This window comes from Lissotriton vulgaris, chromosome 5 (genome assembly GCF_964263255.1).
Source record: "Lissotriton vulgaris chromosome 5, aLisVul1.2, whole genome shotgun sequence".
NCBI lineage: Eukaryota > Metazoa > Chordata > Amphibia > Caudata > Salamandridae > Lissotriton > Lissotriton vulgaris.
In genome coordinates, this window is record NC_141693.1 from 184,433,735 (window position 1) to 184,446,261 (window position 12,527).

Here is a 12,527-nt window from a genome sequence, read left to right on the forward strand (position 1 = left end):
CTGGAAAGGGGATTTAAATCTGTATCTTAGGCATGTGCAAGACTGTAGAACTGTGTGGAGCTGAACCATGGCTCGAGGCTGAAACTCAATGAATGGAGCATGACCTCATACAGCCGCCACCGATCAATCAATCAAACTGGGCTCAGTTACCAATAGTGTAGCTGCAGGTAGCGGGGAATCTTTGCAGGCCGTTAATGGACGCGCAGACACGTCTGAGGGGACCTGTTTTAGACCACAGGATGCCTGGGGTGAGGGAGAGAGCCGAGCACTTCTGAGTTTTCTTTCCCTGTGTATCCCCTGGGCACCATGCCCAGAGATACATCTATTGGGCGGGCAGTCATCGCATCCAAGAAGCGCTACGTCACTTGGACCCCAGAGGCGTAACTGGTAGAGCATGGCAACGCCTCTTGGAGCCGGCTAGAGCACTCTGAAGATCGATCCCAAGACAAATGGTGACCTAGCCCGACTCACCACCCCATCCATCAGAAAGAACACGCCTCGGGGATACATCCATAGATTTCCAGGAAGCGATCTGTCGTAACGCCCTGATAGGAATACTGGACTTTGATCTGCTCGGTTAGACTTCGACTCTTCTCTGCCATTTGCCTGCTAGATATTTTTTTATCACCCCCAATTTTTACTACTTCATTAACCTTGATTCTCACGTTTCAACGTTCGTGTCCTCACTTGTCATCTTTTTGTGAGATAGTTTTATAGTAAATGCTCTGAATCAAGATGGCCACTGCTAAATGGAATAGAATCAACTGATACTAAGGGCTCTATAACGAGTCTCGTGATCCACATCCCGCTAGACTTAAAGGGATGAGATGGTGGCGGTCATCCGACCATCCTATGCAGTTAGGGTGGTCAGACCGCCATTGCTCTGCCGCAGTTGCCATGGAAATGCTGTTCCCTGGCGGTGGTGCAGCAGTCAGGAGGCTACAGTATTCTTGGCAGGACTGCTGCGGTCCCGCCAAGCATATTACGAGCTTCCTCTCCACCACCGTTTTTATGGCAGTTCCTCCGCTATGAAAACCATGGCGGAGAGGAAACAAAGAGGGCCCTGGAGGCCCCCATGTGCCTCAGCGCCCTGGGGTGCATGCGCCCCCCCTGTGCACATGCACCACAGTTCCTGCTCGCATGGGCTTTATGGTCCATGCCGTGCAGGAACTGTTTTTGGTGCTCCCATTGTGGTGCCCATTTTCAGGCACCGCTATGGGAATGTAAAAAAAGGCCACCAGAGAAATGCTCGTAATCTAGCGTGTGGACCGATAACGGCTTTGGCCAACCTCGAACTCAGGGCCTTAGTGTTTGCATAGAATTCTTAAGTAGTGTTTATTCTGTGTGCTAAGCAGCATTTGTGTGTTTTAAAAAAAAGGAGAAGCATGTGCAACATGAGTGTACAAGCAACTTCCTCACACATACAAGTTTGTTTTGAAAAGTCATCATTTCTCTTTCTCTTTCAATCATCAAGGACTAAATCATCCCTACCTATGGAATCATTATGTTTTTTACACATGTTACAAAAGAAAGTGACTTATTAAAAAGTCCTTGGATTCCTCCTTCTGCCATCTTTAGAAACTCAAGAATCTCAATAGTTTTCAATGCAGATCTAGCATTTGCACCACAAAGCTGCAACTTGTAGAAGGGAGTCAGTTTGCCACTATCCATTTCCAGAAAATCCTCATGCAAATTGACACTGATTGGAGCTTAAAAGTAGCCTGGTAATGGCACACATGCACTAATGTAGCATAGTCTAAACTGGCCTACCAAAAACATCTTACTGAGAGGCAGAAAACTCTTCAAAACCAAGGCACGAGAATGTGTCTCAAACTACAGGAACGTGATTACGTAAAAGAGCCAAGTAGTATCAGGAGGGGATGTCTCTAATGTCGATGTATTTTTAAAGCACAAATCTATTAAGTGTGAAGCAGAGCATTGAGAATAAAAACAGAGCTTAAGACACTTTTTAGGGTTATTTGCATTAAGCTGGAGGAAGAAAGCCGTAAACATTCTTTGACCTCTAATCCCTGAAAAAGGTACTTGGTCCTTCATGGCTTCTCCAGGAGTGGCTGCAACCTGTGCTCACCTTCTCGAGAAGAGCAGCCAATGTCACCCTCTACAAGTGGAAGCATCACATCTCCACAAAGTCCTCACATTTTCTAAATGTCACAAACATTAAACCACTTGAACACCATGTGGCTTGAGATCCAGGGTCTGCTGCAAGTCATTCTGAATGGAGGCAAATGCAAATCCTTTCTTAGGATTGGAGAGCAACCAACTCCTGCCTTCTCCCATAGAACACAAAGTAATATACCCACACCCAATATGGCCTCCAGATGGACAATGGTATTAATAAATGTGGTCCAATTTGTTCTATAACAGCATAGAGACTTAACTACAAAAACGGATGTGGGGGGAGATGTTGGTTGGTGAGACAGATCTTACCCCACCTCTGAACCTCTCAACCCGGGGGAAGTGCCCTGAGGTTACTACTGTGCTTTTGTGATATTCACTGACAACTCTTGGAAAAAAGGAACATCAGGAGAACAAGAATGACTGCAATTAGAAGAGTGGCCTAACAACTATAATGCAAGGTTTTTCCTCCTCAGTACCAAAATAATTTGGAATAATATCCTAGGACGGTTGTAGGTGGCCGGGGAGTCTCAAGGTACAACCAAATGTACCACCTGAATGGCCCATATGTCTCCATCTAACTTCAAAATCCTTTCCATGCGTAAATCGCTCTAAAGCATGGTACAGTTCTGAAAGTGAGATTGTACAACTATCATGATTTTCAACCAGTTGTGCAATACAGAGGCATTGCTTATGGCTACTAAATTTCTACTACAACTGCAGAATTTCGGTATGTGACAAGCCTAGGAGTAGGTGTGGGCTTGGCACAGGGGAGTGTCACGAGGAAATGCAAACAAAGTGACGTCAACAGCCATAAATACGGGTACTCACAAATGTAAGCAACACAATTCCCTCACGTAAATGCACTTGGGGTGCAATATGCGGGGATATTCTTACATACAGTGGCGGGAAATATGGACTTCATGAAAAATCTACTTTCAATGAAAGAAAACAAGAAAAACATATTTTCCAAATCTCTGTATTGTTTTAATTCAACCTATGGAGATTGTCTGTAACACAGAGAATCCACACTCGTAAGACTACGAAAAACAGAATCCTACCAGGAACATATGTGAAAAGTGTACATTTAAGTGCACAGTTTCCGAAATTTGTAGATCCTTAAAGGTAGGCTTTGGAGTTGTGTGAATCAGGCACACAGTTGTAAGCCTCCCCAATGTGTGGGCACACACACGTTAAGACGTTTGTGAATTGTCTCCATGTGCTCAGATATTTATTTAAACAAGCAAAGAGTAGACCTAGATAAAGATGAAAGTGATGTCACTAACACATACAAGAGCATCTCCCACAGTGCCATGTGGAACATAGCGCCCAAACACCTTCATCACACAATTGAGGCATAAATTTAGGGACAAATCCTACATATTTATATAACCAAAAGCCATGGTTTGGTGGCCAAGCGAATTACCTAGAGAATACACCCCTTTGGGAATCTCTCCAGGATGTATTGAAGCAGACTAAATGCTCCTCTCAGAGGTCATTTGTCTCTGGATCATAACTGGATCCCCTTCTTTACTGACTCACTCGCCCTTTTTCTCCTTTATACCGCTATCACCAGCCAATTTTTCATCTATGTCTTGTTCATTGTAACCAGAACTACTTAGCGCTCAACAAACCCTATAGAACAATGCAGCATGTCATTCTCTTGGCTGCGACATCAAATCGCTACAGTATCATTCGTGAGAAATGCAGAGACCCGTTCTCTTGTTTGTTAAGAAACTTGCTGGCTAACACTGAATACTGAGCACAGGGGGAGGCTTTAGTACAGGTGAATTTACAGAATTGACAGGCAAGGTGAATATATCTGTAACTGTCATAGAAAAGATTGCTTCTTTGGTAATTTATGTTAAGTAAGTGTGTGCAGAATGAGCGCACAATACTTGTTTATTCTATTGTACACTACGGGTGTCAATTATTTGTGTATTTATATAGGTGGTTCATGACAATAACTTGGTAAGAGGGCATTTATCAACAGTTATAGGCCATCGAGCAGTCTTTAACTCCATATCATGTTCCCACCATCAAATCAGGGATATATATTGAGTGCACATATCACCCAAAGGTCTCATGCCGCTGATGGACAACTCTGACTTTCCGGCTAGAGAAAAGATCTTGCTAGTTTAATGATCGAACAGCCATGTTTTTAACTCCCTACTACCTTGCTTGCATCTCACAGAAATTACACCTAGGTCTAAATATGGTAATCAATGATTCTAGGAATCTTAAAAGCAGCAACATCACACTTAGGCTCGACATCTCCCCAGAAATTGTAGAAATTACATAAAAAGTATGAGATTGCACAATGATGGCCAACCAATGGCGGACTGGGAAACAAAACCAGCCCTGACAAAGAGCCCAGCCGGCCCGGGGTGGGTGTCTGGGGAGGGGGGGCATGGGGCAGGTGGGTGAAAGCGGAAGGAAAGCTATGTGCAGCTTTTGTTGCTGGGGGCCAATATTGTGGCTACGCTGCAAAACCGGCCCCCGGTAACGAAAACGGCCCCCAGGGGTCTAAAGCCGGCCCGCACACTGGTGCCCCACTGGGGAACGCCCGGTGCCCGGTGCCTGGTGTCCGCTACGGCCAGTTAGGCCCTGTGGCCAACCCAGTAATCATTATCCTAAATGCCGAGAATCTGGTACAACCAAAACATAATAAAAAATAAATGTTCCTGAGCCACTTTGATGATTGCTTTGAGCATTAAGACCCAAGGGCTATTTTCAGGATGTAGCATTTTGTTGGAGTGGGCATGGATTAAGTTAAGAACGGGGCTTGCCTTAAGGTACGCATAAGTGTTAGTTATACTAACTGTCCTAAATAAGGTAAGTCAAATAGTGACTAGTAGGTTAGAGGTTAACTAAATGTTAGGTTTAGAGTTTTTTTTAAAAACTCTTTATTTGCGATTGCGCGTCATATCACATTATACAAATAAACATTTCCATCAGTGTACAGTCTTTTCTCTTTACTCCCACAACAAATAACTTCAGACTTAAAAACCAATTGCTATATCTTGTTACTTTTAAGACTTGTCCAGTATCACACGATCATAAGCTGTAGAACAGAATACTACAATCACCTATGACAGTACTTCCCGTAGGTTTAGAGTTAGAGAAGGCTTAGATTTGATGAAGGTTCAAAGTAACATCTTCCGTTTATGTGGGGAAGGCTCAAGATTTGATTTAAAGAGAATGTGGGGGACATTGAAAACAATTTTAGGAGAAGAATTTCTTACAGTATGTTCATTGTGACAGGAAAAATATTGCTAAATAAAAAACTGCCAAAGGGGATCAATGTGAGTAATTTGCTTTAGCAAAGTTCTCCATTATGGAATCTTGTATGAGGACATACATCGAAAAGCAGGCTAATATCCAAAGGAATTGTATGGACTGTATAGGATTTAAAGCACTCACCTCTAAGTAAGACACAACTTTTTTCTACAACAATTACATGGTTCACATAGAGACAATTCCCAAGTTAGTCTGGCACTCAAAAGAGTTCTGTTAATTGTAGCCTAGCACGTGAATAATCATTTTGTTAAGGTTTAAAGAAGAGGCATTCTTAGAGACTTGGGGCGCTCATGAATGACAAAATCAATGCGTGGGAACAACTGAAAGGAATTACCATAGGGTTTCTCAAACTTTTTTGAGATTGCCCTATTTTTCTACAGTAACCAATGCCTACAGTGTTTGGCAATACTATCTCCAGTTGTAAAATCAATGTGTTCATTAGGGTATACAATCGACAGATTTGGCACAACCAGGTAACTCATTCCAGCCTTTTTCCAACCAAGTTGGGGGTTCAACGTGAATTTACCACCAAATTGGTATTACAAGTACCAAACTGTATCTCTGCAATTTGCCCACATTCATATTGCATCAGAGAAAACCTGGTGAAATGTGAACAGGGCTGAATGAGAGAGCAAACTCAAATACCGAAAGTCACCCTCAATCCAAGCATCAAACCTCAAAACGGGGAGTAATACCGCATTCAGCCAATTATGCACTCTCTAGAATCAGTATTTACCAGATGTTGTATTATCAGTTTAATACCAGGGTAGTGGTAAAGAGGTTCTTATAGTATCTTACATTCTCATCATGTCAACAGTAGTCTGGGGATTATGAAAATAAAAAACAACCTTAGCCTATGTGCAATACTTGTGTGAAGAGCAGCATTAGAATCTAATCTCATCGATATTGCACCACACATAACTGTAAATATGCCACTCTTACTGCTGCTCATAGGAAATCAATTAAGACTTAATATCTTTGCCTGGGCCTTACAGAGCTGATGGCAACAGAATCCTGAAGTTATGAGAGTAATGCTCACAGGAATGACATAAACAGTGCTCTGGAAGTTAAATCTGTATGTAAAAAGTGGGAATTGTCTCCTGAAAATTATTTTTCTATTCTTCTTGCGGTAACCAAAATTCTTAACCGGTGGTAAGTTACTGTGTCTGTTTTACGGTAATGCAGATAACTGGTAGGAGTTCAAATGACGTACCCCATCTTCAATACCGTGCCATTCCTTATGAGAGGCAGTAAAAGCTATACAAATGCAATACAAATACAACACTGATGTAAACACTTGTCCAGGATCCACTTGAAGGACTACTCCACCGAATCTTCCAATATGAGTGGCATATCACGCTTACATATCGACTTAACAACACCAGCCAAAATATACTGCTGAAAGGAGTAGTGTCAACATTACCAGGAGTGATTGTACTATTAGTTCACATAAGAGAAAGACAAGGGTCAATGTCATAGAGAACTTAAGTGGAAGCCTGTAACTGAATGGAGGGGCATATGTAGAGTATGACTGATGGTGCAAGCATAATAGTAGGAAAGGGTGTGAGATATCTATAAGGCCCTATGGTGACTCTGAGACCATGGTGATGTTCAAGCATCTTGCCGAGGTCAACAGCACAAATAGATGTGCATGGATCTGGTACTTACATTATAGAGGATATCCGTCCACCCCTCCATCGTGATGCACTGAAAGACGGTAAGGATTGCAAATAGAATGTTGTCGAAGTTGGTGATCCCAAAGTTGGGGCCTTCCCAGTACTGTCTGCAGATAGTTCCATTCTCACATTCCCTGGCAGGGGCTTCTTCTCCGCATGGGAAGTCTCCCATGATTTCACCTGTGGAGAGATGCAAACCACAGTGTAAGTGACATCTACATCAAGATGTCATCATTGACGCTAATCTGGGCACCCACATGAAATTCCACACCAGGACACAAGAGCCAACCATCACACAATATATTTGTTTTTTCAGTATGTCTTTATTGGTGCTTTACGTTCATAAAAAAGCAATACAAAACATAAATTGACGACTGCAGAGTTCTCCAATTCTCTTTTTCAAAGACAAAATAGTGTGGCATGCTTGTAAGGTCATAGTTCAATGTGAGATATAGTGTGGCATGCTTGTAAGGTCATAGTTCTATGTGAGATATAGTGTGGCATGCTTGTAAGGTCATAGTTCTATGTGAGATATAGTGTGGCATGCTTGTAAGGTCATTGTTCTATGTGAGATTTAGTGTGGCATGCTTGTAAGGTCATAGTTCTATGTGAGATATAGTGTGGCATGCTTGTAAGGTCATAGTTCTATGTGAGATATAGTGTGGCATGCTTGCAAGGTCATAGTTCTATGTGAGATATAGTGTGGCATGCTGTCAAGGTCATAGTTCTATGTGAGATATAGTGTGGCATGCTTGCAAGGTCATAGTTCTATGTGAGATATAGTGTGGCATGCTTCTAATGTCATAGTTCTATGTGAGATATAGTGTGGCATGCTTGCAAGGTCATAGTTCTATGTGAGATATAGTGTGGCATGCTTGCAAGGTCATAGTTCTATGTGAGATATAGTGTGGCATGCTTGCAAGGTCATAGTCTATGTGAGATATAGTGTGGCATGCTTGTAAGGTCATAGTTCTATGTGAGATATAGTGTGGCATGATTGTAAGGTCATAGTTCTATGTGAGATATAGTGTGGCATGCTTGCAAGGTCATAGCTCTATGTGAGATATAGTGTGGCATGCTTGCAAGGTCATAGTCTATGTGAGATATAGTGTGGCATGATTGTAAGGTCATAGTTCTATGTGAGATATAGTGTGGCATGATTGTAAGGTCATAGTTCTATGTGAAATATAGTGTGGCTTGCAAGGTCATAGTTCTTTGTGAGATTGATTAATGTACTGTAGAGTATCTGTAATCATTTCTTTGTGCTATGTCTGCATGTATCACTCTATCCAAGTATTGTGACTGATAGTATCACAGCCACTAAATATTTGATATACCGACATACATGGTGTGACAATACCACTCAATGAATTTGAATATGACAAATATACTACACTGTGATAATTTAAGAAACTGAGCACAAAGCTATCAAAAAATAACATCATTATGATACCTCTGATCTTCAGCAACAACACAGTCACATAACAATATATTAATATAACACACCGTCAACTCCATCAAAGACACACAGAACTATAATGATGTTGCAGAAACATAATATTAATGTCTTAGATACATTGATATAGTAATTTCCAGGAAAAGGGCACAACTCACCCCCTCTGCTAAACTTTCCTGTCCACTCCCTTCCACCGCTCCTTAAAACCTCTTATATGATGTTCATATACATGGGAAGTGAAGTTAGAAAATATAATCACAGCATGTAGTTTGCTGGCAAAGGCATTGCTAGCTTCTTGTACTAAGGAAAATATACAGCTTGCATCATGTGCCACTGTCCCTGTCTGCGCTGCAAAACGCTAGTAGCGACACTACCTGCAAACCATCACACTCCTTCAAATGTGACATAGACTATTTCAGGTCACACAGCCCTGTATGAGTAACCTGGGCGAGCTGATGTTCATTTTCTAATGTATACTATTCATATGCTCTGTGTAATACTAAACATCCATTGCCACCATGTGGTCATATAAATGTGCCCGTGTTGAAAAATAAGTAGGCAAACACAGAGACAAATTAACTACTGGAGGAACCCTAACCACACAAACAAGCTTTTGTTGCACAGATTCTCAAGAATTTTTATCTGATCTAGAGATTCTAGACAGCCACAGACCAATCACAAACTCCTCAATCCCATGCACAATTTTTAAAAGTGAAAGAACAAGGAAATGACAAGACAATTGCAGAAGTATCAAGAATAGGACAACACAATCCAAGGTTCAGTACCAACATTCAGAACAAAGAGTGCATGAACTGCTACTAGGATTATAATGTTTTAGCAAGAACCTTCTCATCGCTCTCAATAAGAACCAGCAGGCATTCTTCTTATCCAGTGAGAAAACTACTATGGCCTCTTAATGAAAATACATAGATTAGATAAGAATTTCAAACAGGCCTGGCAATGAATCCAGTCTTTCCTAACCAACCAAATCCAGTGGGTATCAATAACATCTGGAAATTCTTTAAGAAAGTTGTCACGTGCACTTCAGGAGTCAACCACAAGATCACAAATCTTCAACATGTGCAAGGACTATAACCTATGTAAAAAAAACACCTAGCTACAGCTTCAGGTGTATGCAGTTGACCATCAACATTTACCCGAGGCACAAAACAGGAAGTCAAACCAACATCATTAATGGTTAGAGCAAAATCTATAATGAGAAAGACCTTCTTGCAGATAGATGGCACCAAAACAGAGATTCTGGTGCTGTGAGGAGCAATACCCAGAAGAATCCAATTCTAATAACCCTGAGTCCTGGGAGCCCCCCAACCAACAACATCAAAGAACAAGGTGGAATCACCATCCTTTACCATTCTTTGGCCCTGCAGGTAAATACTGTGGTAAATGGTTCCAACTTCCAATTATCCTTGCTCAACAAAATACGAACACGGTCCCAAGCGGACCATAGAGTGAAGCTGGCCAAAGTCCTAGCTATATCACAGTTGCAATATTAAAATGTGTTCTTAGAAAAAAACAACTAGGGAACAAATGTCCAGACACAGCAGGCGCAGATTCATTAAACAATTCTGGACCTCTGTTGGAAACAATGCACAAACACGTAGAAATGGCCTTATCAACACCCCCATGTGGTCGCCACAGGAGCGATGATCACATATAGCAGACATAAGCTTTTGTGGGGGAAAAGCCCAAGGTGTGTGAAGACACTGCCCCTCATAAAAGAGGTTCTTGACAAGCTAAGCATTTGCAAAAATCTAGATATGGTTAAATGGACTTCAGCATGAGCAGTGGCTATGTGTGAATTTGCACTATACACAGCTGGCTTCCGCTTGAATGCATATTGCCATTTCTATTTGCTCTGCATTTCTACTTCTATTCAACTGCTGTCGCAGCAAAACCACATATGTGCCTCTATGTAGGCACTAGCTCAGGCAAATACATTCTTGTTCTTCCAGATTCTGTAAAGATGACCAGGCCAAGTGTCAGCCACACCGGAGGAGAAACTGAGCATGCGAACGAGAAGGACAAAACTAATACGATTGTGGACCTCTTCCAATAGATGATTGCAGACTTGGCAAATTTAATGCATTTCCTAATACGGTTGAAGTTTCTGCTCCACATACACTGGAAATGAGGAAGAATTTATGAAAGAGAAAGAAGGACCAGAAGGGAGGGGGAAACTTTCACATGTATATAAAAGATTTTTGTTGTGCGCAGGGGGAGACTTTATACAATGGCAATGCTCATATAAAACCTCACCTGAATACTTTGAAACTCTGAAGTTATTTGTTGTTAATGGGAAGTTACATTTGCAGTCCTGCAAATAGACTTGAGGCCACACAGGCAGTCCTCTGTGGCAAGCATCCTCATCCTCATCAGCTGCTGGATTCAGTGTGTAAACACAAAGGCTTTGGGCCCATCCCATGCGGGGAATCAAGTGAAATCTCATGAATGATAAAAAAAAATGTATTCAAATGACTAAGTTGCAGGGGTGGATACTTAGAAGGAGAGGGGCCCAAACTCCAAAACAACCTCAAAGCATAAATGAACAATCAACCAAGCACATTTCTCTTCCAGAAAAACTCAAACAAAAGGGTGTCCAAACATGTCTCAGATTGGAAATGGAGACCTCTTGATGGAGTAAATGAGTAAAGCCGCAGAGCCAGGCTCAATCTGCCTTTGGTCCATAGCAGAATATTTACAATGCCCAACACCATCTACCCTCTCCACTTCCTTGCTACTAAGGAATCGCCAGAGGACACTGGGATAACACAGCTCTAAGAGCGATGCAACCTGAGGAGAAGAAAGCCAGCATCCTTCCCACACTGAATTCAACTCAACGAAATGATAAATGGAGCACCTTAATTTCAAAGAGACTGAACGGAATACATCACAGACAGACTGCAGTTGAATATACCCGATGCTTTATACCACGTGATCATACTGAAGACAAGCAAATGCTAATTATTTCCTGAATACACAAAAATATAAAGGCTGTATGTCAGAATATTGACCACACAAATACTGTTTGCCACACACATCATGTCCTAAATATTTTTTACAAAAATATCATTTATTGATTATAGATTTTCTATTTATTGTTCCAATAAGCGATGTTTTGGTATATGTGAGATTCAGCTTGAATCACAGCATCTCGCTGGACCGCATTTAGACACTTACTTACAAAGAGCTGTTCCTTAGAGAAGGGTTCACCAAGGTTAGGGGCTGTGGAGACCGTGGAAACTGACCGCTGCCACTTGGCGTGTTCTGCGCACAGTGGGTATGCTGGGACAAACAGAGTTCTGCACGGGCAGTGGCCCTAAGGGAAAGGTGCTGTGCAGAATGGGCACAATGATGGCATAGTTTGGCTATTGGCACTCTTACTTTGGGATATCTTGCATGGGAAAACTGTGCTTTACCACACCTCCTTGTGATTGGTTTTTTCTGGGTTATGTTAAGTAGAGACAGTATAAAACGCCAAATGGAAAATCGCAAATTGCCTGACAATATTGGATGTTGGTGTTTTTTTTACACTTGTCGTAATATTCCTACCTGGCCTCCCTGCATTGTTTATCTCTCTCTCTCTCTCTCTATCTTTTCCCTTCCTGATCTATGTTTTGTGCAGTCCTAGTTCATCTTCGTCTACTAAGTTCCCCCTCAAACTACAGCGCTCGTCCGGCCTTTGGCCAGAGAGTTTATCGCTCATTTTCTTTGTGCTTTCCTAACCTATATGTTAACTATTAGTTAATTCAATTATTTCTTCCTTGTTTCAACTTCCCCAGTATTTGGAGTCGTCTGTTAGCCTTGCTTCGGACCCCGCCAATTCACCATTTTCACGGTGTGTTGGTTATCTCCAAGCGCCCTGTGTATCTGCACAGTATCCCTTGGTTTGCCGGACATTTGGTTCTTAGGAAAAATGCTGATTTGTCAGCGTTCTGGCT

At 41.9% G+C, this 12,527-nt stretch overlaps 1 protein-coding gene across 1 annotated transcript in view; it reads right to left on the bottom strand.

Annotated features, from left to right (window-relative positions):
* The window catches only part of CACNA1B (calcium voltage-gated channel subunit alpha1 B), a 1,091,759-nt gene that overhangs the window by 574,080 nt on the left and 505,152 nt on the right, over window positions 1–12,527 (bottom strand). The window contains exon 6 of the mRNA XM_086921120.1: window positions 7,105–7,292. Within this exon, the coding sequence (XP_086777246.1) occupies window positions 7,105–7,292 (188 nt within the window). The remainder of the gene's footprint in view (window positions 1–7,104; window positions 7,293–12,527) is intronic.